The sequence below is a fragment of the Lethenteron reissneri genome, chromosome 44, assembly GCF_015708825.2.
Source record: "Lethenteron reissneri isolate LAM-NWPU_2019-01 chromosome 44, ASM1570882v1, whole genome shotgun sequence".
Lineage (NCBI taxonomy): Eukaryota > Metazoa > Chordata > Hyperoartia > Petromyzontiformes > Petromyzontidae > Lethenteron > Lethenteron reissneri.
The window spans coordinates 5,399,725-5,426,700 of NC_083822.1; the positions used below are offsets into that span (position 1 = coordinate 5,399,725).

General features: G+C 47.8%; 1 protein-coding gene across 2 annotated transcripts in view; it reads right to left on the reverse strand.

Moving 5' to 3' along the window:
- The window catches only part of LOC133353670 (ATP-binding cassette sub-family C member 3-like), a 61,206-nt gene that overhangs the window by 24,170 nt on the left and 10,060 nt on the right, over positions 1-26,976 (reverse strand). For both annotated transcript variants that reach the window (XM_061570098.1, XM_061570097.1), the window contains exons 2-17: positions 24,768-24,944; positions 24,142-24,267; positions 22,640-22,777; positions 21,530-21,655; positions 20,833-20,894; positions 19,015-19,155; positions 17,222-17,497; positions 16,274-16,451; positions 13,204-13,365; positions 11,599-11,691; positions 10,730-10,933; positions 10,019-10,165; positions 8,418-8,508; positions 7,289-7,355; positions 6,365-6,491; positions 5,351-5,527 (exon numbers count right to left, since the gene is read on the reverse strand). In XM_061570098.1, coding sequence (XP_061426082.1) covers positions 5,351-5,527; positions 6,365-6,491; positions 7,289-7,355; positions 8,418-8,508; positions 10,019-10,165; positions 10,730-10,933; positions 11,599-11,691; positions 13,204-13,365; positions 16,274-16,451; positions 17,222-17,497; positions 19,015-19,155; positions 20,833-20,894; positions 21,530-21,655; positions 22,640-22,777; positions 24,142-24,267; positions 24,768-24,944 — 2,292 coding nt within the window. The remainder of the gene's footprint in view (positions 1-5,350; positions 5,528-6,364; positions 6,492-7,288; positions 7,356-8,417; positions 8,509-10,018; positions 10,166-10,729; positions 10,934-11,598; positions 11,692-13,203; positions 13,366-16,273; positions 16,452-17,221; positions 17,498-19,014; positions 19,156-20,832; positions 20,895-21,529; positions 21,656-22,639; positions 22,778-24,141; positions 24,268-24,767; positions 24,945-26,976) is intronic.

Below are 26,976 nucleotides of genomic sequence, written 5' to 3' on the forward strand. Positions count from 1 at the left end.
CGACCATCCCGTCAGTTTGTGGGTGATAGGGAGAGGTACGAATCTTCTTTGTACCTAGGAGATCACAGACTTGTTTGAGGAGGTTCCCGGAAAAATTTTTACCCTGGTCGGTCAGCAGCCGCTCCGGAGCACCTTTGTCCATGACGTAGCCTTGGACAAAGGCGTCCACGATGGCTGCTGCCGACTGATTTGCCAGGGGCCAGGCCATAGGCCAGCGTGTGAAGTATTCGACCCCTGTTAGCAAATATCTATTGCCCCTAGGGGTGGCGGGAAACGGCCCCAGGATATCCAACGCTACGAGTTCGTTCACCCTGGAGACTGTGATGGACTGCAACGGCGGGTTCGACTCCCGAGCTGGTGGTTTGCGTTGCGCACACCGGGGGCATGCTGCCAGGAGATCCGTGACATCCCGTGTCATGCCCGGCCAAAAAAAATCCAGCTGGAGCGAGGCGAGGGTCTTTTGGGTACCCAGGTGGAGGAGGCGCTCATGAGCAGCCCACACCACCTTACCCCGTAACCCCGCAGGAACTACCAGCCGGTGACGGTGGGATTTACCGTCCCAATGCATGAGCAAGCCCGCGTGTATTTCCCAATTGTCGGCATCACCCGTCCCACACCCCCTCTCCCTGGCGCGACGACGCAGCGCGAGGAGGGAGGCGTCCTCCATCTGGAGGCGTCCCCACTCAATCACAGGCAACCCAAGCAGGGAATCCCTTCCCTGTTTCCCGATCTCATCGGGGAGCGATGTGTCAACATCGGCGGCGGCCGCCAGGACTGGAACCGTCATGTCCCCAGCTGGCTTGCAACGCCCCGACCCCAGGAGGCATGCGCATTCGGAGGTGGTTGGCATGCGCGACAGAGCGTCCGCATTTGTGTGGCGAATGCCCTTACGATAGGTGGTGTCAAAATCGAAATCCTGGAGGACCTCCAGCCATCGGGACAATTGTCCCGATGGCTGTTGAACCTTCAGGGCGTACTGCAGTGCCGCATGATCCGTACGGACAGTGAAATGCTGACCGTACAGATATGGGCGGTACTGTTGGATGAAGAAAACAATTGCCAACAGTTCTCTACGGGTGACACAATATTTTTGCTCCGCTGGAGACAACACCCGACTGCCGTACGCAACCACCCGTTCCACGCCATCAACCACCTGGGAAAGCACGCCTCCGATACCTGTGTTGCTCGCGTCGGTGTCGAGCAAAAACGGCCTCGAAAAATCGGGGTAAGTCAAAGGAGGAGCCTTCACCAATGCATCCCGAAGGGAGCAGAAAGCTACTTCCTCATCCCGACCCCAGTGGAACCGAACCCCTTTTGATGTCAAAGCATGTAGGGGTTTGGCAATTGTAGCAAAATTAGCGACGAACCGTCGGTAATATGAAGCGAAGCCAATAAAACTCCTCACCTCCCCCACCGAGGTCGGAATTGGCCAGGAGCTGACACACTGCGTTTTGGCGGGATCGGTAGCAATACCCGAGCGCCCCACGATGTGCCCCAAATAACGCACTGACTCGCGAAACAAATAGCATTTTTGGGGCTTAAATTTCAAATTAGCAGCCCGCATCCTTTGGAAAACCGCCCGCAGCCTCTGGAGATGTTCGTCAAAGGTTCTTCCAAAAACAATTACGTCATCCAAATAAATCAGGCACGATTCCCATTGCAATCCAGCCAAAACCAATTCCATCAACCGCTGGAAGGTTGCCGGCGCTGAGTGTAAGCCCATCGGCAACCGGTTGAATTGGAACAGGCCGTGCGGTGTACGGAAAGCGGTTTTAGGCTTCGAATCATCGTCCAGAGGAAGCTGCCAGAATCCCGAAAGTAAATCTAGTGTGGAGAAGAATCGCGCTCCCGCCAAGGCGTCCAGCGATTCGTCCATCCGTGGGAGCGGGTATGCGTCGGCAACCGAAACCTTATTAAGGCGACGGAAATCTACGCAAAACCGCAACGAGCCATCCTGTTTCTTAACCAGGACAATCGGTGCTCCCCAAGGGCTGGTAGAGGGAGAGATAATGTCGGCGGCTAACATGTCATCGACAGCCGATTTGACATGGTCCTTTTCGGCGGGACTCAACCGAAAAGGATTTTGGCGAATAGGCGCGCTGTCACCCGTGTCAATATGGTGACGCAGCAGGTGAGTACAACCCAAATCGTATTTATTCCGACTGAAAACGTCGGAAAATTCCTTTAGCAGCGATCTAAGCCGTTGGCGCTCTAAATTGGACAGGTTCGTCGATCCCGCACAAAGCGCGTCGAGCCACCCTTCATCGCCGTCCGAATGCGGGTGCGTCCGAGCAGCAGTGTCAATGTGGTTCACGGCAGGTTCCTCGCAGGGCACCGGCGTCGCGTGAGCGAGCACAGTCCCTTGGGGAACCACTACTGTCTGCGACCCGACATTGAGGACCGCGATGAAGGGATCCTCGTCCCCCCTTACGATGGTCTGGGCCGGAATTAAATGAGGCCCATTAACCCCGGCCCTAGACGGCCCCAGCACAACACCCTGATCCCCAACACCCTTAGCGAAGGGCCTACGAAGTTTAAGAGGTACCAGCATTTGTGCCCCCGGCGGCACACGCACTGTTTTTACGACGAACGCCGGTACCGTCGCGAACGCCGTCCGAGTCGCTACAGGGGAAGGCAGGAACGCCATACGTCGCCCCGACGGAAGCTCAATGCATCCTTGGTCGATCAAAATACGAATTGGCATCCTGCCCAAGAAGTCCGTCCCCAGCAGGCACGGAACTGCCAGTGAGGAGGAGACAAAAATCGGCCCCGACAATTTGATGTCCCCGATAGAAATTTGCGCTCGAATCTGTCCCACGATGCCGAGAGAGCCCCCGTTAGCGGCATAGAAAGGGACATTAACCGGTAGCAAAGGACGGCTCTGCACCGGTAGAATATTGTAAATTAGTTCCGAAATAATTGTCGCCGATGCCCCTGTATCGACTATGATGCGTACCTCCACCCCATCAATGTAACCGACCACGGCCGACGATCCCGACGCCGCGGCCACCACGCGATGGGCCAACACGGACCACCGCTCGGGCTCGATTTGAGTCCCCGCAGTGATCCGCGCCGGTCCATCGCAGCGCCCCACCGGCCCCCCGTTCGTTACGGTGCGAGAGTGTGCGACAGGTGGGTGCGTTGGCCAAACATGTGAGGTGCCGCGACTCGCCGGATCATGGTGCTGGAGCTTGGGAGGAGGAAGAGGAGGGCCGGCGTCCTGTCGAGGCGTCGTCCCCCGCTGTCGAGGAGAACGGCACCCCGAGGCGACATGGCCCCGGATGCCGCAGTTGAAGCACCGCGGGAGCGCCGATGGAGACGATGGACGGTCGAAACGCCTCGGCCCGTCCCGACCCGGCCGCGCCCCCGTCGTCTGTTGCCGTCGATGGTCGACGGCATAAAGTTCTTCTGACGGAAGGGTGGCTGCAGCCACCGCACGCCCAGCCGATGCCCTGTTTGCCTTTCGCCGCTGCTGCAGAAGGTTGGCGTGGAGGAGTCGCGCAGCCTGGAGGGAGGTCATTTCTGCATCCCCTTGTGCGATGACGACGATGTCGAGGTCGTCCGCCAAGAGGAGGATCTTCTCCGCGACCATTGCGTCCACGCCGTCGTCGTCCATGCGGGGAAAGGCTGTTTTTGCCAGCGCCAGAAGACTTGTCCGGAAAGCCAGAGGCGACTCTTTTTCACCCCGCCTGCGATCGTAGAACTGCTGACGGCATTCGGCTGAAGGTCCATAGACCCCGGCCAGCAGCTGTAGCGCCATTGGTAGTGTAGCCCGCTTCTCTTTTGGCGCCGACGTGAGTGCGGCGAGCGCGTCCCCATCGAGGAGCGCCGGCAGCGCGCAAAGGGCCTCCTCGTCGGACCACCGCGCCATCTCCTGATGGGCGAGGAAGCGTCGCCGGAAGCCGCCCCAGTCACCCTCCGCACCGATGAATTCCTTCAGCGGGGGCAGCCTTTGGTGAAGCGCAGCGGTCGATGTGGACTCCCGCAGGTTGCTTTCACCTCCCTTTGGCGGTGCCTCGGCGCGACTGGCCGATGGCATCGCCTGTCGCGGCAGCGATGACGCATCCTTCGGCTGCGATGACGCTGCAGCCCCGGCGACGGCGATGTCGGAGCCGATGTCTAAGCTGGCCACGCCCCGAACAGCCGCGGCGTCCATGGCGGGAAATTCAAATTGTGAAGTCGCTGAAATGGCGGGAAAGTGCTCCGGCCGCCGGTTCTCCTCGCCCTGCGGTGGACCACCAGCCCCCAACCGCGTAATGCCTTCCAGTGTGGCGGCAGCGGCATAAAGTAGCTCCGCCAGCCGTTCGTGAGCCAGTCGTAGTGCATCTGGCTGCGGCCCCTCTCCATGCTGACGTCCCGGTGAGAAGGCGCCAGGCTCCGGCTGCACCCCATCTTGTTGCTCTGTCTCGGGCTCGGCGATCTCCGCGGCGTCCTCCTCTTGTGGTACCCTGGTCCGAGCTGTATGGCGCGTTTCCATTTTTACCACTTCTGACGCCAGATGAAGTACCCGTCGAGGACGCTTGACAACGGAGTTGAGGCACACGTATATTTATTTAACAAGTTGCCAGTACAGGACAGCCCTAGAGGGGGTAGCGGCCCCCTCACCCGTATAACTCAGGGAATACCCCTAGCTATCCATAGCCTATCCCCTGAGTCCTCCACTAAGAGCTAGGGGAGGCTGTCTGGCCCGACACTGGTAATCGGGCTCGGTACCCGGAGTCCCAGAGCACTGGCTCTGGTTCACGGGACCACGCCACTGGCTCGAGCCTGATCCCGTGGGGCCCTGATAAGGGCGGCGATCAGGGGGAGTCCAGGGCTCTAGCTACGACGTCTTCCGACTTCTTAGCTTAACTATAACATAACTGACTAAGCCCATATAACGACCCCTTTTTATACCCAACCCTCCTTGAGGGGTGGGGCCCCGGGGGATCGTAACGCCGAACCAGCCCCCCCCCAGGGTGTCTGGCTCGGACGTCGCAGAGGGCATCTCCCTGTGCACACACGTAGCCCCGCCCACTGTGTTTCTTTCCCATAGGCTGCCATGCATAACGGCCCTCTCTCCAACATCCCTACAATGCCATTGATTCTGCTGCTGCCACTTTTGTTTTTGCTAGTATGATGAGAATCTCTTTTATTGTTCTTGCATGCGGCTTCGTCAACTTATAGATCTATGTCCAAGTTTTAAAGCCACATGGCAGCTTTAGTTGAGGCTGAATGAATCGCTGCTGCTGCTGTGGTGGTGGTTCTGTTGCATTTGCAAAGTAGGTAGCGGTCTGCAACAATCTCTACAGTTCACAGCGTCATCACTGTCGTAGCAATGATCACGACGATGACGTTTCCTCCACCGCACCTTCTCCCCGATCTCTGTGTTGTCTCCGGCCGGCAGGGCGAGTAGGTCCTGCTCCAAGGCGCAGGCCTGCAGCACCTCGCGGTACCACGCCTCGTCCAGCAGCCGCCCGAACAGCACGTTGTCCCGCAGCGAGGCATTCTGGATCCACGCCTGTTGGGCCACGTACGCCACCTGGCCCTGCACATGCACGACACCCGTGACCAGAGAAACAGGCGATGGCCAATCGCTAAATTTGCCTCGTCACCTCCGATTAGTACGGTTGCCTATGTACGGTGCTAAAGAAGTTCAAAATACATATATACATACGTCATTTGCGCAGCTGGGGTATCCAATTATGTAAGGAATTGTTTCTTTCAACGGTTATCCATTTGGTCGCTCGACTCGAATAACACAGAAAATAGTCGCGGTAAAAAAAGCTCGCCTCTGCACCATGTGTCGCTGGACAGGAGGTGTGGGGCATTGCTTAATCGACTAATCATGCGTGTCTAGTCACTGGGATGTGAGTAGGCCTGTAACGATTGGTCACCTTTAACCTCCCCGTAATCTGTGTCACAATTCTGGGATACGATTTGATTTAATATTCATTATTTTTGTCTCGTTTATATTACTCGAAAAATCTGTTTATTCCCATTCATGGTCAACTTAGCTATTCCAGCTCTTGAAGGTGGAAATTCTTTGTCTTGATTGCCACAGAACACATACCCCTTTGCAGGGAATATCATAAGATGTTCGAATACCCAGTGTGGATACAAAACTTTTGAAGTGACTTCAGACGGACTTCTGCGATGTGAGGTTTTTTTAGATGTGGAAGGAAAATAGAACACCTGGAGGAAAACCAGCACATGGGCCCGTAGGCTCCACTTGTCTAAACGATTCACCAACCCCACCTTCAAAGTGCCGGCTTATAAAGAGGTGTGCACCCCCACGGTGGTCAGAAATGAGAGGTGGGAGCCAGGGCTATTTGGGGAGGACATGTATTGTGGGTGGGGGTGGAGGGGGACATGTTAGTTGTACCTTCACGGCCACCGAGCCACTCAACTTGTTCAGCTCCCCAAGAAGTGCAGCCATGAGCGAGGACTTCCCGCTGCCCACGGTTCCGACCACAGCGAAGAGGCAGCCGCGTGGCACAGCCAGGGAGATGCTGCACGGCACAAGGTAGAACGACAGCAGGGGTGCACGGTAGAGGACTGACACAGCAAGAAAAGTAGGGTGCACACACGTCTGGGACGGTGCGTCAAAGTCAACATGAACTCTCTTAATAGAATTCAATCAAAAGTTGATGATTCAGTGCCGTCTCCATCTCCTGCCTCTCTCGTCATCGTCTGTAGCCTGCTCCTGCCCATACCGCTGGGTACGCGTATGGGCAGTGCACTTCTGAAGCCTCTCGTTATTGCTCCCGTCTGTTTGTCAGCCTGCCTGCGCTACTTATCTCTCCTCATCCAACCGTGTGAACTGCACTTATTTACCCATCTGCTGCAGACATACATCAGCAAACCAACTTCCTACGGGAGCATCTTTCAGCCTCCTTTCATCCTGATCACCACTCTCAGCCTGCATTGCTGACAGCGGAGTTTTTTTTGCCAAGCACAGTTCCAAAGGCAAAAAACATCAAGCGGCCAGCAACAAATGGCTCTATCGAAAGTAAAATAGATAAGGGTTAACACTATCCGTTTCTTGATTGAGCACGATTATAAGAGCCTGGGGCAAAGCAGATCATGTAAGGAAATTGAGCAGTACGAGGGGAGAAACAGAAAGAGAAGCGCTGTGACCTGCAATTTGGTGGCTGAGTACAATACGGATGAGACAAAACAGTCGGCCTGGTAGACCGAGTCCTCAACATGGGTGGAGGGTTAAGCTCACAAATCGCAACAGACGCTGAGCTTTTGTCAAGTGACTTTCAATACAAAAACAAGTGTCACGAACACGACAAACACTCACTCATGGAGGATGGGCGGCTCGTCCCAGCTCCACGTGAAGGTCCCTCCTTCGATGGACACACAGCTCTCTGGGAAGAACGAGCGTGAGCCATCAATCACACAATTGCACGCGTAATGGTGCGAGTGTAGGCAAATCCTAGATTTGAAGTTTTCGTGACTGCAAGGATTCATACTTGACTGTGTGTACATGGCCAGATACACCCGGGGGATTTGTCGACATACTCTTTGGTTTTTTCGGTATAGTCGTGTAGGTAAAAAAGTTAAAATAAATTAAATCACGACGTTTCGGAGGCAACACAAGCTTCCGTCTTCAGGTGGAACCGTTACAGTAATTTTGCTGTGATGGTTCCACCTGAAGAAGGATGCTCGTGTTGCCTCCGAAACGTCGTGATTTAATTTATTTTAATTTTTTACCTACGTGACTTTACCGAAAAAACAAAAGAGTATGTAGACAAATCCCCCGGGTGTATCTGGCCATGTACACAGAGTCAAGTATTATGAAATCTTTACCCACGGATGCCTCACTAATAACTCCATTCCATGGGCAGTCGATTCGGGTCACCTCAGGTTGGATTTATTTATCCCATAACTGGAGGTGGTGAGCAATTCAAGTTGTTTTGGCGTTTCCATGACTTTCTGAATTACGGTATTTATCACTTGAGTGAATGAGTCTGATTCATAATGTGCACAGAAGTTATGCTGCGAGTCACTGACACAAACCAGACGTGTTGAAAGCTCTTAACCAGGAATCCTTCAGACAAAAGATTTTATCAGACATATATAAGAGGTCACTAAACGTATTGCTTATACAATTAAACGCTGCACGATGGGCTATGCGTTACCTCCAGCCAATCAAAATTCTTGGAACATACAGAATGATAAAACCATTCGTTTTTTGTATAATATGATATGATCAAGTCACCCCTGCAGCCAGCAGTTACTAATATCACTGCTGTGATGATTGAATTGAATCACAACCCTGAATTGTAATTGTTCAAATCCCTGGGAGGAGGGGGGTGAACTATTCCACTTTTACTGGGGAGACATTCCGAAGCTGATCATTTAACGATCTTGAGTAAATGTGCAAATGTGGCTGGAGAAGCAGGAAAGTAGGCAGGCGAGTGTCTGACCACGGAGATTGGAGGGTGAGCGATCCACGGCATGCGGGTCCAGCTCCTCCAGACTGAGGAAATTCCTCAGGCGACGTAAGGACACACTCGCCTGTGAGCCGCCCGGCACACACACAAACAAAACACAAAGTCCTCCCCATTTAGCGTTATTGACTATGTACGTATGTTGAACTTCTCTCACACCGCATGTAGCCAACCGTGCTAATCGGAGGTGCGGGAAATCGCTATTAGCGAGTACCCAGAAGGCTGATGCTGCACAAGAGAAGGTGTGGTGGAGCGTGGTTGGCGTGGACCTTGATGCAAGGAATGAAATGCCCCCCCCCCATTCAATGACCCCTCCTCTTTGTATCCCAGTGCCATGGCCCCTCTGGTCGATGAGCGCCGGTGCAGTTGCGCCTTCCACCCACTCGATAGCTACGCCGCTCAGGCAGAGCCAGGCTTGACGCCTTTGCCAGTCCAATGCTCTTGTCGGTAACACCGCAAATGTGTAATAATTTTAGGATGTATCGATCCAGAAGAGTTGCAAATGAGGCCGGATTACAATTAACCCGGTAATTGCACATCATTACCAGGAATTGAGTCTGGGTCACTTGGATCGTAGTGGAGTGCATTAACCACTGCACCACTGCTCAGAAATCATGTGCCGCAGGCATTGTGACAGAAGAGGGAAGTGCAGCTAAATTCGCAGTTTTTTTCTGCACTCTCCTCACCTTCACCAACCTCCACTGGACTGGTCAAATAACCCTCATTGCTTACATGGCATGGGGGAGATCCATGTAAAATGATGCATGATTTTTTTTTACTGAAAATAATATTTTTACAATTCATTATTTTTATATATCAACTACTATTTTATCGCTTGAATGAGAAGTGCCTCAATGATAACGCCTGCTCCTGATTTGGAGTTTGTGCTACAGCCGCCTCAGACTGGTTCTACAGGTGTGGCTCGTCACGAGGCGTGGCTGCTGGCTCGGTGATAGCGATAACAGGAAATCTTTCAAGGCTGCTTCTGAGAGCAGCTGGGTGTGTGTGCTCACCCGTGACAATGGCCCAAAGGAATGGCGCAACCTTCACACACACACTCTGGTCACCTTCGCAGCGGCTTTCAGCTAAACCATGGAACAAAGACAGTCGCCGCATCGCTCGCTTTCAGATTCGCTTCTGTGGCCATCTGGAACGCTCTTCCTTCCGAGATTAGGAAGCCACCGGTGCTATGCACTTTTAAATCTAGATTTAAAACGAATTTCTTTTGAACAGTTTTTTCTGTTTAGTTTGTTGTCCTTCCCCTGCATCTCCAATCAGCATGGTCAGATATGTACGGTGCAAGAGAAGTTCAACATACATACATACAAGGTAGACGAGGACTGACATTCATCGGGCTGTTAAGTGTGTTATGCCTATGCAGATTCTGAGTGGGCACGTCTGTTTGCAGGCTTCAGTCTGCTGTCAAACATAAATACAACGTACACACAATTACAAAACAACACTCTTTCGTTGAGCCTTATGGATCGAAAAAATCCTGTGCGGTTAGCGATCATCTACTAATCCTGGCTGCCTTTGTCTCCCCCGGCGCTGTTTTACACACCGCACTGGTTACATACCATGGCGAGTTCGCTCATGAGCTGAGGCAGCTGGTTGAGTGGGTATCGCAGAAGGTTAAAGAGCGCCAGGGACACGAACGCCCTCTCTGCGTCCAGCACGTGGTGTTCGTCCACCAACACGTACACGCCGAACGATGCCAGCGCCACCTAAAAAAACACAAGCTCAATGACTAACAACACAACGCCACACGCAGCAAGAGACACGCTTGTGACCAAAGCTACCCTTGGCCCTCCCATCATGCCTTGCATGTCACGCGACATCACCATACCGCGAGTATAACGTACACATGCTCGTTATAAGCCACCGATTTGAAAGGACATAAATTGTGGCCAACTGGCGATGATATTTAGACTCTGCTGTGTGAGATTCATATTTTAAGTGTATATTGGATGGCAGTGGTCGGCTGCATAAAATAACAGAAATGGGATTTCCCCTTGTATTATAAATTAAAACACTGTCCATTGAAGGAAACAATAACATTATAAAATGTTTAAACTGGGAGGCCTTCATCCAGCAGTTGATTGATCATGGCTCGTGATTATTTAAATTATGAGGGGGAGTGGTGATACAATCATTCGTGCTAACTGTGGCCAGGAATATACTCGGGGTGCCGGGTTCTATAGCGCAGCAAGGCTAACCGCTGCACCGCCCGCCGCGATCAGCGCTTGTGGTAATCGTCGACCGATCCCGAACGCCGCTCACCCTCGTACCAAAAAGGGAGAGCAGAGCCAGGTGAACGCGGAGAGCATGGAGAAGTAAGCGGCACGCCCGAGCACGGCGAGCTCATGCTCGCGCACTCCCAGGATGACGTCTCGGAATCGCCGCTCCCACGCGTACATCTTGATGATGCGCACGCCCGACAGGGCCTCGCTCAGGGTGCGCACGCGCTCGTCGCGCTTCTTGATGATCTGAGCCTGCGATGGCAAATGCACGCGTGGGGCGAGTGCCGTTCATGACCGCGCTGGAGCGTGACCTCGATTCAAGCGAGGGGGCGCAATACAGTCGGTATTAAAGTGAAACATTTATGTTAAACACCGAGCAGAGAGTAACGATATAATATTCCGTTGTTGTCTATTGTGCATTCTGCCTTCGCTGCCGAACATGGAATCAAAATCCCAACTGGTGTTAAATATTGCACCAAATATCTTTGACTTCATTATAGAGAAAAGGGGCTCAGCCCCCTCCAGCTATAGCAGTGCTTCTAACTTATTCCAGCATGCATAGCCGAGGGATGGTCTGCACCAGGGTTCTTGAACTTGTGTTTCGCCCAAAGATATAGTTTGTCGAGACATAAAGAAACCTGCATTTGTGAGATGAAAGTGAGATTGGCATTAGACTTTTCTATTTCTTCTAGATTAAGAGTCGTCATTCGCACCTTCCTATCCCATTGTCTCAATTCTCTCCCTGCCCTGCATCATCCTACTACCTCATTCCCTTTCCTCGATTTTTTTCTTTTATGCTCTTGCTTACACATCAACTCAATATCCTTCTACACTTCTTGTACAGCGCCTTGCGTTTCAGCCATACGTATATGCTTCGCAAATAAAAATTTTTACGTGTTTCATTAAATGGTACGCACCTGTAGAGTCCGTATGTTGAGGGCGATGAAAGCGTTGAAAGGTATCAGCAGCAGCATCACGGCCACCCCCGCCAGCACTGATGGTCCGAGATGCTAAGACAGCAGCACAACAGTGATTTGTTCTCCCAATTGTATTACCAGCATCGTTTCATGGGAACCACAAGGCGTTCTTAAATCTTGCGAGAGCAACGCGTAGAACCCTGGCTAATAAAATTGCCCCCTACTGCGAAAAATTGGCAGGACCCTCCTGAAAAAGAGTCTTGAGACTCATTGAGGTTTTCTGAGTAAACAAGTGGAATACTATATTCTTGGTTCTTTTGGTAAAGTCACGTAGAAGGGAAATAATAAAATAAATATAAACGAATTTTTATTGTTTTATATATTTCTTGTTTTATTATTTCCCTTCTACGTGACTTCACCGAAATAACCAAGATTAGGAGTCCCTGCAGTCACGAAAGCTTTAAATCAAAATTTAAGTGGAATCCTATAATAATAGTGATAAATAATAAACAGATATGTCTCCAGTAGTGACAATGATACCACAACAGGGTAGTGGAACCCTGGGTAATCATAGCATAACCAAAGGCAGATGAGTCTGGTGAGAGGAGTATCTCAGGTGGTGGTGCACGCCTCTCATCCAGCACTGTAGAGGCGGCGAAGGTTGGTGGATCGGCCAAATAACAAAATGTCGCGAGGCTTCCTTCCCACCGGCATTAAGGTACAATACCCTGGCTTTCCTGCTGCATGCAGTACAGCAAAGTGTAGACTGACATCATCTGTCCCTACTCTATGTAGACTGTTGCCCCCGCACGTGCCGGGGGTTTGTCTGGGTGCTCCGGTTCCCTCCCACGTGTATGAACGCTCACTAATTGGCTGAAAACATCTTTATAGAGAGCAAACTGCAGAGCGATTTTTGACGCTGGCTCACCACCTGGCAGCCTTTGAGCTTGTCTATAGTTCCTCAGCGATCGTGAGCTGCAATGTGCATGAATGACGCTACTTAAAATTATATTTTTTTGGAAGGCAAAGAGCATGAACAATGGGAGAGGAGTAGGTACTGGGCCTGTAACTACGCATCAGTTCATAGCTTACAGTTGATTCTTACAATATGTGCATTTATTTGTGAGGGTACGAATATATTATTTCTTATTTGTGTACATTGTATGTAATTGATTCACGTGACCGCTGCAGCCACCAGATGCCCCGTACATTCACCAAAATATGAAAGTAAAGGAATTGCGAGAGGGCGAATCGTTACACGCCATCATCGGCAATGACCAGCGTCGAACCAGCTACCCACCACCACAGCATGACATGAGCTTCAGATAGAAGCAATGGTGGGATGTGGTGGCATCACTGGAATTGGCCGTGAACACCTCACACCTTTTAGTGTATCTCTCCACCCACCTCATGCCTCGGACCACTCAGAGGTTGAGGCCTGAGGCAGAATGTCATGTGGGGTCCTATCATTCCACTGTTGTGAATTGTGCGAATGTCTGTTGTGGGGCCCTCTTCTGTGTGTGGACCAGACCACATTTTTCCCCTTTTGCCACCTTCCTGGGCAGCCCTCCCATTGCCACCCCCGTCTCAGTATCAGAAAGTTACCTGCCAGAGGAAGTACATAGCCAGGCAGATGTGCAGAGGGGCAGACCACACAAAATTGAGGTTGTTGGTGATGTCGGCCATGTGCTGAACATCGACAGACATTAGAGTCGTCAGCTCCCCGCCAGCACACGACAATCGCGCGGCCTGTGTTATCATGAGAGCCTGTCGAGAGAAAAATACAAACGCATTGAGTTATGTTTGCTATTTAGAACACTGGACGGTGATGATGGATATTACTTGGAGCTGAAATAATAGCCAATAGGATGAAAGACGAAACGTATTATTGTTTATATGTGGAGTGACAGAGCAGATATTTTCTTAAATTGTTTTATCCGATATGCTGCAGAGGAACACATAATGAGTTTATATATCTTCTTCTCTTTCTATATATATAAAAGTCAAAATTTGTGTGTGTGGGGGTTTGTGGCGAGATTTGTGTGTGGGTTTGTGTGTGTTCGCGCACTTGGCTCTCCAACGGTGGAGTTTACGTAAAAAAAATATAGCCAGGTACCACGCTGTAAGCCCCGCAGTGAGCAAGCGCTATTCCTTTTCCACATCCGTCAACTTTTAATTAGTTTAATTAGCGATTTAGTGCGATTTTTGTGCGCTTCCCTTTTATTTATTCATTTATGACTCGTGCACGACCATACCAACTCACGAACCTTTGGTGGGGAGGACGGCCCATGCCAAGTCACACGCCTTCAGTGGGAGTGAGGGGGACATTTGCTTTCACATTAAAAATGCTATGAAATACACTTAACGCTGACGTTAATTCTTCACTGTCTGATGTCCCCCCACCCCGATGCATGCAGTTAGTACTACTATACAGTCGCTAGATGCTACCACTATAGGCCGTAGATATTACTGCAGAGCGGCCGGGGAGATCGTGGCTGGGGGGGGGGGGTCAGGGGTAGCAGCCCAGCCCCAGACTGCCAAGGTGCCACCTCGGCCGGCTGGACAATCTAGGCGAGGCCGGAGGCTCTGCACGGGACTAGGCCTAACCACGCCACTCTGTCAGGTGAGTACTTTGTGCTATACAGTCGATAAATACTACTGTACTATAGAGTCAGCATGTACTACTGTAGTGATAGCAGGTACTACCACAGTCGGTATGCACTGCTGTAATCATAGCAGGTACCACCACAGTATGCACTGCTGTAGTTTTGAAATATTTTTTTGGCCCGGGCAACGCCGGGTATATAAGCTAATATACAATATAACATTTTGTGTTGAAGAGGACCCCATCGTTGAGATTGAGTACTCTTGCCAAAAAATATCTGGTAACTCAACAGCATTTGTTCCAAAAAGCCAGAGCCTGAAGGTCAACACTGGTCCAGAGTTGGCTGGATTTTATTAAATGTCATTTATATTTTAAACACAAGAAATACAGGGAAGCACAGAGCCATCGTACATGACGACCGAACGAGCAACACAGACATGAGTAACCCTAGGAGCCCCTATCTGTGATATGTGAAACAACACAGGAACAAGACAAAGAAAAAATATAGAAAAGGAAAAATAGGCAGAGGAAGAAAAGAAAGTGATGGGCAATGAGTGCACGTTGGAGTGGGAGGATCAATTCAGAAGTTAACAAAAGGAGATTCAACCTCACCATAAACCATTAGGGAACCCTGGAGTCTGCTTGCTTAAAACACATGCTGCTGTATATTGGTCCGGAAAGCCAATAGGCCATTGGGCTAAAAGATGTAATCATATGTGGAGAAGTAGAGTTCTGATTTTATTATATATATGCTTAAATGCTAAAGCATGTTGCCAACCGCTGAGCCAGATGCAATACGATGCTGAGTTCAAATCTTTATTATCTTCATCTATAAAGTGCCCATTTACAATAACTGGCACCACTGCATTGTGTCTCACAAGAGAATCCTGGGCTCCTTGACGAAATAAAAAAAAATCAGATAACGAAATTTACATTCTTCATTTTTGGCAAGACTTTGAAAAGTGCTGTTGCACAAAACTGTTAATCACTGTCTTGAAATAGTTTGTGCAGGAAATATATATGTAAATATACAACAGTTAGTTTAACTTCTAAAACAGATTTTTATTTATTTAATGAATTTATAACAATAATTTACAACGATGTCAGTCCAGTGCTGAATGAAGGCTACCGCACATCATGTCAATCATGGGGGTTGTTTGACCATACTTTACCACACTGGTCTATGGGGGATGGTTATTTGGAGGACCCAGGACCAGCTCAGATACAACGCACTGCTGGTGTTAGCCATGGTGAGGAATCCAACTCAGGTCACCGGGTTCATCGTGAAGTGCCAATGCTCTCCCCAACATTTACATGCATCGGCCAGTATAATCAACGTGTGCAAACGATGTGTTTAAGCAGGAAAACCTTGGACCCATTTCAACTTCCAGAGTGTCTCACCAAGAGGGGAGTGGCCCATGAAATGTGTTTTCGACTTTCCGAATGTTATAAGCAACAGCTTATACACATTTGGGGATTAAACAGACGTTTATTATTATTAACTTAACAGACGTTTTTTAACTTTACGTTTTATTTTCCGCAATTCATGACAACGCCTATGGCGCAATGTTGTTGCACTGTGCTGCATGGACCCGTCTGTCTGTGGATATCTCTCGTCTAGCGCAATAAGCAAGCTCGTAACATTTGTTCATCAGGTTGATGAAACTCAGAAAGTCGACGCCAGTCGTGGGTTTGCCTGTTCAAACAAATGGCGCTGGAAGAAATTGGCCCGGAAGGCCCATAGGCTGCTGAACCAATTTTTGTATTAGATTTTTAGACGGTGAAACAGATTTTGTAATGTATGGAAATTATGGTGGCCATATTAAGGTAGTGATGACCATATGACAGTGATGATAGTGGCCATGTGAAAGTATGTATGTTGAACTTCTTTCACACCATACATAGCCAACCATGCTAATCGAAGGTGATGGTGGTGGCCATATGAACGTGGTGGCAGACATATGGAGGTGACAGTGTTCACGTGATGGTGGTGGCCATATGACTGTGGTGGTATCCAAATGAATGCGCAGAGATGTGGGTGCGGTTGGAAGAGTAGGTTGCGGGCCATGCCTTGCGGTAAAGCAAGCCGGTGAGTGCGCTGCGGAGCCGAATGCCCGTCACGAATCCCGCGTGGAAGTGCTGATGCGCCAACATGGACGTGGCGATGGCACACAGGAACATCAGCCCCGCCAAAGCATAGCCATGCCATGTGGGGCGCGAACTGTCCCCGACAAACCGGATCAGGTGACTGCAGGTGCGCACAAGAACAGTGTTAATCGCTTGAATTAATAAACAATCTGAAATGTTGTCTAAATTTCACATTAATACACTGAGGCATTCGTATAATGGTGGCAAGTGAACCCATAGGATGATGATGATAACTGGCATCCATTCCATCGCACGAATGTTTAAGTATGCAGCAGGAGTGAATGTTTCTTTAAAAATATTACAGGTACCCATAATTTAACTTAATAATATGAATATTCAATTGCTGTGAAATGATGGATGAATAAACATTTATTTTTCATCTCACAATACAGGCGTCAAATCAAGCATGAGATTCAATGTTTTTAGTATTCGTATATAGAGAAAAAAAAGCATTATTCTTTATCTGAATTGTAACCCTGAATTGCAACAACTGATTTGCAGGGAGCAGGTCGGTGAATTGTTCTATCCATCGTATTTAATGTTTATTCTTTTTGTGATTATTTTATGGTGTTTGAGTTATAACAATTAACGAATAGTACAAATATCAAAGAACAACCCGGTAATTAAAAGAGTGAAAACCACAACTCAAAAGAGAAAATGTCATGACCAAACACACCAAATACAATGATGGAAAACAAAAATAGATAGAGGCAACAAATTTAAGTTATATCAGCTCTGTGTACGAGATGGTCGCCCTGATCACCCACCCCTAAGGCCAAGCACTTGTCCTCATGGGTTTTAAGACTCTGGACAGCCCCATCAACTCACCCCGCTGTGCCCTCACCGTTCCCTGGTGTTCCCATGTCTCACCTGAGCAATAAGGGACTTGCGAACGACAGAATGTCCTGCAGGAGTTTGTAGACAGAGCCCACGAGATATCGTGGCCCAAACGCCAACGCCATGGCCCTGATGAGGGATGGCTCTTGACCTGTGGCTCCTCCCTCTGTCCCAGCACCACCACCCTGGGACTTCTCCCTGGGCAGGCGTAGCCGAACGGAGATGAGGTTCCTGTCCTCACCGGGACCCGCTGCTTCCTTGGTCAGGTGGCCGTTTTTATCTCGTACGTGGTATGCAGCTTTCACGTCTCTGCCGGCCAGAAAAAAAAACACAAAAGAGGTGAGCGGAAAGCCTGTGGCCTATCAGAGAGCAATGAAGTTGTGTTATTTCGATATACAGCTCTTGGGAAGTGCAAAGCGCTTCGCCCATCATTGATTCCTGCCCAGGAGAAGTTTTTGTTTTCTCCTGAAGCCACTCGCTTGCAGATCATGTCACTGCAATATCTTTGGGAAATGTCTTTCCCCACAATGTATGTTGTATGTATGTTCAACTTCTTTCCCACCGTACATAGCCTACCATGCTAATCGGAGGTGTTGGAAGCGATTCTTTGGCAGTGGAAACATGGAAAGTACTGGCAGCCAGATCTAGTGATTTTGTTGTTTTTCAGTTTGCAAAATTTTTCAGTGAACACACAAACACAGACGATTCGAAGCATCCAAGCTAAATTACAGCTGTAAATTGTCACTATAATATTTGGTAATCCTTAAAAAGTAACTTGCTTTTATCGAAACCCTCACCAATTGTTGAAACAACACACCTTCTACGTCAGGCCAACTGAGTTTTCAGTCACAATGTGAATCCAGTTCAACTGGAGCATTTTTAGAGCCATTGTGTTCAAAGATGTTTATAAATTATGTTGGTGATGTGATTCAGATATTGGCAGGAGGCCATATAATGCCTGTGGAGGGCTCTGTTTAGTTTTGTATTACTGTATATACTTTTCAATTTACTTTGCCAAGTCGGGGTGCTATGCCAGGCTTAAATTGCCCTGTACTTTTACGAGACAGATGTAATATTTGTGTAACTGTATGGGTCACTGGATGCATAGAAGGTTCAGGCAATGATGCTCGGAATTTAATGGCAGGATAAGATAAGCAACATGGAAGTGTGGAACAGAGCATGGCAGCCAAGTGCTGTAGATGTAATTTAAAGAAAACAAAGTTTTCGATAGGTGAGACACATGTGGCAGATAGAGGGCAGGTAACCGAGACATACATTGCAGTGGGCACCTAGAGATCAAAGACAAAGGAGAATATCTAAAGCCGAATGGTAAGATTATGTAAGAACAGATCTTGGAGATTGGGTTGACTCTGAAACAGCTGCATGATTTAGAATAAGCAATGGTAAGGTGCGGTGGAATGAACAACATTGGCTGTAAAGACATCTGAAGTTCAGTCAAACCATACCAAAAATCAGAGTAACCAAAATTATCTGTCGCTGAGAAGTGAACTCAGGTCATTGGGCTTATAGTGTAGTGTGCATTATAAACAATGGGAAAACTATAAATTACAAACTACTGGACCGCTGTAAATGTCGATACAAATTAACAATTAACCATGTCTTGTGTCATATATATATACAAATTACCATGTCATTTGAAGTGTACAATTTAGATATTGATTACAAATGGAACAAATGACACTACAATTAACGCTTACAATTTAGACATGTATCTCCGGCAATGCACTAACCACTGCGCAAACCACTTCAACTCCATCTCTAACATTACAGCACATGGAAAACGTAAGTGGCGAGATAAGGTCTACCCCGATCTTTGTGCGATCCGAGCTTGCTCCTTCCTCCACTCGGCCTGCAAGTGTGGTACCACGAAGCCGCAGGAATCCTTGTGCCGCAGTGACCACAGGTCGCTCATCTTCAGTCCCCTACGGTACCCATTCACCGCCATCCTGCGTAGCATAGACATGTGGCAGGGGAGGGGGGAAATGAACAGGAGCCATTTACCCACAACTCCGATTAACACGGTTGGCTACATATGGTGCGAAAGAAGATCAACATATGATAATTGTAGATTTGAAGCTTTCGTGACTGCAAGGATTCATACTCTTAGGTTTTTTTGGGTAAAGTCACGTAGGTAAAAAATGTTAAATTAATAAAAGTAAAATAAAACAAATTAAAAAATTCACGACGTTTCGGAAGCAACACAAGCCTCCGTCTTCAGGTGGAACCGTCGTGGCTGTGACGGTTCCTGCTGAAGACGGAGGCTTGTGTTGCTTCCGAAACGTCGTGAATTTTTTAATTTGTTTTATTTTACTTTTATTAATTTAAACATTTTTACCTACGTGACTTTACCGAAAAAACCTAAGAGTATATATGATAATTGGTTGTTTTACCCTTTTATCTGGCAACAAAACTGACACCTTTTTTTACAAGGAGTCATGTTTGCATAGACCACAATACCTGCAGTCGGAATGCAAACAAAAAACATAACTCTGATAATGTATGCACTGTCCTTGAAGTTGATTGGTCCACACCCGAGACAGCTTTCCTTAGAGCCTAGTCTCACATGGTGTGCTATGTTTTTTGTTTGCATTCCGACTGCAGGTATTGTGGTCTATGCAAACACTAAAAAAAGTTGTCAGTTTTGTTGCCAGATAGAAGGGTAAAACAACCAATTATCATATTTTTCTACTGGCAAATGAGGTTCCAAGGAAGATCAACATACATAATTACATACCCCCCCTAATTCCCATGTTCCCATGGCCTTGTTGGAAAGGAGTTGGCCCAGATTTTCGTCGCAGACTTTCCAGGCTGACCCGACTCACGAGAGGAGCTCACCGCTTAGCACTCGCAGAAGCAGCCAAGATGTCACAGCGTCAACACGAAAGGATTTTGTTTTCATTCGGTTGTTTTTGTTACAAAAATTATGACATAATGTAAATGAACAAAAATAACAGACGTCAGCTTGAGATAGTGCCACAGAACTCAACTGTAAGTTTATTGCTGAACTAAGATAGCATCAAATTTCGATTTAAAGCTTTCGTGACTGCAGGGATTCATCTTCTTGGTTCTTTCGGTAAAGTCACGTAAAAGGGAAATAATAAAATAATAAAAATAAAACATAATAAAATAATTCTCACTACGTTTCGGCCACAACGCAAGCAGCCGTCCTCAGGTGAAGAACAGGTCTGTTGTGCGTTGTGGCCGAAACGTCGTAAGAATAATTTTATTATGTTTTATTTTTATTATTTTATTATTTCCCTTCTACGTGACTTTACCGAAAGAACCAAGATGATAAGATAGCATCCTCCTGGCCGTGGAGGGAAGAGAAGGAGAGGGCGGACAGAGAGGAAGGGCAAAGTCTATGGAGCCGAGTGGCCATGAAGTGTTGGGACAAAAAACAAGCCGCGCTGAGCCATACTAAGAACAGCCTGGTATGGCGCAGGTCTGGTTTCTAATAGCTGTGGAAACACTCCAAGGTGTGTGTTGGTTTGGCTTGGGCTGTATTGTGGTGATCCAAAGCAAGTTGTGAGCACAGTGCAACATGACAATTTCACATCCAATTGACTCTCGATATCTAGGAAAATCAAGATCGCATTGATATGTTAAACAAGAGAGAACCTCACCTAGTGAACCAACAGAAGGTGAGACGAGATATGAAAGAGGCACCAACTTCCGGACACAGGTTCTGAATCGCAAAAACAACACAGAGCGAGCTGCTACATGAGATCACAGCACAGAGTCATGGTAAACTGTGTGGCATAGCGTAATGTGTTTGACGCAGAGCAACTTTGGTTAGAGAGCTTGGCTCACTGATTGGGAAGGCTGAGAGAGTTAACCTTCCAATTGGGGCTTAACTCCAGAGTCGATAATATAAGTACTGAATTGTGGTTATTTGAAGGACAGACTGACCACCGTCTTCGGAATGCGAAATTTTCAATGCTGTCTTAGAGCCACCAATTGAGGAGCACCACCACATAGATTGTTTGAACTAGCAAACTTTTTGGACTTTCTGAAATAAAATAAAACAACAATAAATCACATTGACGAAAGCAAATTTAGTTAAATTGTCACTTCGAGGTGGCTTCCAATATGCCTATTCCTGAACAGACAGAATTGCATCCTAAAGTTAATTTGCTCCCAACTATGAAGGGATCTCAGAGGTACCCCTGTGATATCTGCTTCCATGAGCCAATTCCCGATAATAAGTGTTGCAATACTCTGAGAGCAATCCAACTGGGTACGTTGTCTCGTGATGTGACAACGAAAGCACATGCGAGATAAAATTAGCCAAAACGGTAAAAAATCTATGGATTAACTCACCGGGTCGTCAGAGTCTGTGCTGAAGAGCGGTCGCTTCTCAGGGAGAGAAACAAGGATGAACTGTATGAGCACGAGCACCGAGTACATCAAAAACACCGAGTCTCTAAACGGGTCCTCCAACATGCCCTGCACACGAGAACGCACATGCACAAACACGCGCGTGCACTCATGAATACCGTTACACCGTCATCAGGGATGTGATCCCAATTTTCGGATGAATGTTAACAAACAAAAAAATCTGAAAATCGACCCAAGCTATGACGTTTCAGATTGTCCAAAAACAATATTGTTTTCAGAAGTCAAGCAGAATGGAGTCTGAACAGTGCTTGGGTGAGCAACCACCATGCACAGAGGTAGTTATAGGCTGCTCTGGGGGGTACGTGGTGGGCAGTAGAGAGTAGAGGGGAGTGCAGTAATATCCATTGTCGTTCTGTACTTCTATGCTTTCATGCCCTGCTTCCCACCTTTAACAGCCCACACTGCCCAGCATGGTCAAATATGATCAAGTAACCCCCAAGACCTGGACTGCATGTTCATCGCTGAACATTTTTCAATTAGTGCTTTCCGAATTGTTTGTGTTCACAAATGTATATTTGTTTACCGTACTTATTTCAAGGTCGGTCACCCTTGAAAACTTTTGGTCTGATTGGGCACTCACCTGGGAATAAATGATACCCCTTTTGGACTGCACATCTGAGCCAAGCCAGTGTAGGACCCTCACAGTATGGGTGGTTTTCACGGCGATTTGCCATGCCCAACCGGCACCAAATTAATATATGTTGGTCTCACGAAACATCTGGATTTGGCTCGAGGCCAAGTAGGGCCAGAGCCAGCACTAATGATACATTAATTGCATATGACATCAGTCATTACACAGAGGACACGGCATCACTGCTTCTTCATCTATACATGCGGCTCAACTCATTCATTGCATGTGAAGTCAGTGGCACGGCTCGTGTTCTGAAGTAGAAAAAACAACCTGGTTTCTGCTGAGCTGCACTGTGGCTGGGCTGGCTCTTGCACAGCCCTGCTCGCTCTGTACTGTGGAAAAGAGACAAAGGCCAGGCCAGGTATCTGTCCATCTGTTTGTGTGGCAACGCGTGCAATCACCAGGCGAGTGGCGTGCAGCACACGTGACCGCGTCCCCGTAACCGCCCCCACCAGCACCAGCAGCCAGAAGACGAAAAGCAGCGCCGAGGAGTGGACGCCGCTCCAACGCTCCACCTGCCCCAGGACCGCCGCCAAGAGCTGCAGGGCAGTCGGTGAATGAAAAGCAGTGAATGGAAAATCAGTCAAGGGGGCCCTAAGTGGCAGCTGTCCCTGTGCGGCACCAGCGGCAAGTGGCAACTGCTTGAAAATGGGCCATTATTCTATTAGCACGATTATCATGGTTGGCTACGTACAGCGCGAAATAAGTTCAACATATATACATACATGCAAGTGGGTGGGGTGATGTTGCGATGCGGTTTACCCGAATTAAGCCATTTGTAAAACGTTAACCATAACGCCGGCACATATGGCCTACTCTTCTCAGAATAACATCAGGGAATTATTAGCATCCACTGTGAAGCAGATGGCGAGTATTTAGATGAATGCATCCGCTATTGCTCTGCCATGTCACGCCCCATCGGTTAACGCACAAATGAAATATCAAGCAATGAGCAAAAACAAATACCCCTCAACAGCTCACAATTACAAATGTAAAACAAAGTTATACATTTTCCCCAACTCACTGACCCTGGCCAACCATGGAACACAGTCACGTTTACATCCATCCATTCATCACTTCATCAGCAACCACATGCACCCCACAGTCACTACTTAATGATTAACCTCGAGAACTCTGTGTGCAGTTTAACCTCCTGTAAATTGCAGCTAATTTTACATTTTCCATAATGGAGGCTTTTTTGGTTTGATCGCGAAAATATAAATGTCATTAAACCCGCCACCACCCGACACAACCAATTAGTAAGGTTTGTCACGTAAACAAAACATGCCAATTAGTTACAAATTCAGTACACCGGTGTGTTGGAGAGTAAACCCACATTTACAATTCGAGTACTATGTTTCACCGGTAATAACAACCAGCCTCATCAGGCGGCAGCCAGAGTTGTGGAGAAATCCTCCTGTTTCGCTCTTAAATGGAGGTAAATGTTATGTCGTCACTGTGAGCCAATCCTTTGCAAGAAACATTGATGTTCCACATCACGTCACATGCTCTCTGATGTGTTTTCGAGTTGAACCACGTGTTGTTTGGCATGATGTCCGACGTCTCAATCCACGTGCTGGGAGCTCATGCAGGAACTGAACAAGATGATCCCAGTATAGAGGAAAACGTTGGGCTTCATTCCAAACAACACATGGTCCCACCAGAAAGCACATCAGAGAGCAATGTAGCACAACCAGAACCACCTACATAGTGACATTACACGTACTTCTTGTTGCCGTATTCAAAACACCCACAAGGCTCTGCACAACTTTGAGATATCGCCACTTCCAGTCCACAAACTTTTGGTGATCTGTAATTTTTCCGAGTGATTATCTAGAACAAAATCTGCACAAAAGGTGTGCCAAATGTACATGTACGGGTGTGTGCATGCTTGCCAACGTGCCATGGTTGCCCCCAGAATGAGTGGTGATATGAAGAAGATGGGAGGAAGTGAATGACCTTGGCTCCTCTCCCACAGCGAGAAGAACAGTTTGGCCCAGCACAACAGCCATAGTATAGCACACAGCACCTGACAGCACACAGTACGCACAGAATTCACACATCATACGGTCAGTACATGGTATTGCTTGATTCACGTGATAATACCTGTAAACTGTTCCGAGTAGTTGTTTATGCACAAGTTTTTAACGTGACCAAAAGTGATGCTGCCCATCAAGACAACAACAATAACAACATAGCAAGAGATTGAGCACATTTAGGGTGACTGTACGTGCACATGTACAGCCCTTATTGTCAATCCACTGCTATAAACACAATATAATATTGGATTTTGCTGATTGCTCCTCTGCTGCCCAAACCATAGCCCAGTCATAAAAACCTATGACAACCTGTTTGCTCATGGTGGTGGTCACCCATTCAAACACTATCAAGGCTCAACCCTACTTCGCTTCCAAGATCTGGGAAGACCAGGTGTCATTAGCTCGGTATGATTCAGTCATAATTCATTAAGGGCCATTAATCATACACAAGGCACGAATCCCACCACCGCGCCTTTCCCCGAGGACTCACGGTCTTGGCACGGCTGAGCACGGAGCAGGCAATGTAGCCCTGGCGGTGGTGTCGCAGCCAGACGAAGTACGGCAGAGCGGCGAGCCACAGGAACGTGCACGGCACCCATACCAGCACAGTGGCCTGGAAGCAGGCGGGGACGTCCGGCGGGTCCCCGTGTAGAGTCAACGTCCAGTTCTGCCAACGCATTCATTCAGCCACATCAGGAGCCTGAATTCAAGTTAATTTGGTTAACTAGGTGAGAACTTAAGGGGCCAGGATGCGTCTCATTTGCAAGAAGTGACTTGGATTAAACCGTAGAGTTTAATCCAAGTTTAATCCATATTTGCATCAATATATTTGAAATATTAAATCCTAAATATTTTAAAGCAATGAATATTTTACAATTATGGATGATATAATTATTTGCAGCATGCCGGACATCCTCCATAATTGGAAAGGCTCTCCTCGCGATTAGTCCGGCTTCGAGAGGGTTTGTCATTTCTGTGTGAAGGAATCTAGAGCAACAAAGGCAATGTGCCTCGCCTTGCTGTTGTTTATGAATAGGTCCGCTGTGAGCCTGTGGTACGTGATCTCACAATGGTGCTTTGCCTGTATGTACTGTAAATAAACACTGTTGCTCTTTTACATTTGATACCTCCCCATGTTGTAACGACAACAAACGAGTTATGGGTGGGATTTGTTGAGGTTACCACTGGGTCCTGCGCCTCCCTTCCCTCTGAGATAGTTTGACTTAGGAAACGACTGAACAACTGAACAAACCATTTTTTGCTGACAAAGGGAAGGGCTTTCAGGGGGCAGAGAATTCCTAAATCTACGGAAGCGCCTCTTTGTTGAGTTTTGGTCATGCGTGTGTTTGCATTAGATAAGACAGCAAGTATTAACTGGCGGCAAGGGACTGATATGGGTAACGTTTCCAGTTAATTGTAATGCATTACAGTACTCCGTAAGATATTGTTGAGTAGCGGAGAGGGCTCATAATAACATGGCTTTGCCAAATTACATAGCCAGCAGCATTGACATCCTTCGTATTAATCCAGACAGATATCCGTGATTACATTTGTAAATACATAACTATAAAGTGCTTTTAAAGTAAAAGGTAAAATGTCTCCATTCTCTAATGTGCATTCGGAGGGGCACTCATCTTCATTGGCGGGCCTGAGCTCGCAGTGGAAATTCCACATTCCCATGGTGGGGCCATTTTCTTAATAAGACCATGCACTATTACATGGTCTCCTTATTGAGGAGACCAAGTTGACTCTGTAAGGATGATGGGCTGCGTCAGAATGGCATTTTGTTCAAAAGATTAGATTACTCTTTTCGGTGCGCACTTCCAACTCTGCTTCCAACAGAGTGGATGAATATTTGTTTTTATGCTTGAGAATTGACATGACCGTGTCATAACCCCACTCCCACATCGCATTAGGGTGTGACTAGCCTGACACTGCTGGCTCAATGGATAGAGAAAAGGGCAGAGGTGTGGACTCGAGTCATGTGACTTGGACTCGAGTCAGACTCGAGTCATGAATTTGATGACTTCAGACTCGACTTGGACTTGCATAACAATGACTTTGTCCCACCTCTGAGGTGTGGACTCGAGTCATGTGACTTGGACTCGAGTCAGACTCGAGTCATGAATTTGATGACTTCAGACTCGACTTGGACTTGCATAACAATGACTTTGTCCCACCTCTGGAAAAGGGCATCATCGGTGTCAACGAACCTTGACGAGAGTTACGTGGCTTTATCTCAAGTGATCACAGAGCATTGGGACAGTGCTCATCTCTGTGGGTAGCCCTGAGCCAGTGGTGAATATTCCACATTCCAATTGTAGGAGGTTAGCTCTCGACCGTTAACTACTGTTAACTTCACACAGTTTTACTCATTTTATCCACCTCAGAAAGGAGAAATTATAAATGCGATGCAATATGCTGATTGTCATTTATTTTAATCAAAGGAACAATTATTGGAATATGACTATATTTAATTGCAAACACGCTTTTTTTCCTTCTGAACGTGATCGTGTAATATTTTTTTTCTCCCCAGTGCTGATATTTATACACCACACCAGGTACCAATTTAAGGCTGAGTCGACCAAGGGGATGCTCAACACTGGTTATAATATCACTCACCACTGATAGTAGTCATGCTGGTAATCAAACTAGTTTCCATGTACAGGGTGCAAACCACCATGCCACCACTAACCAGG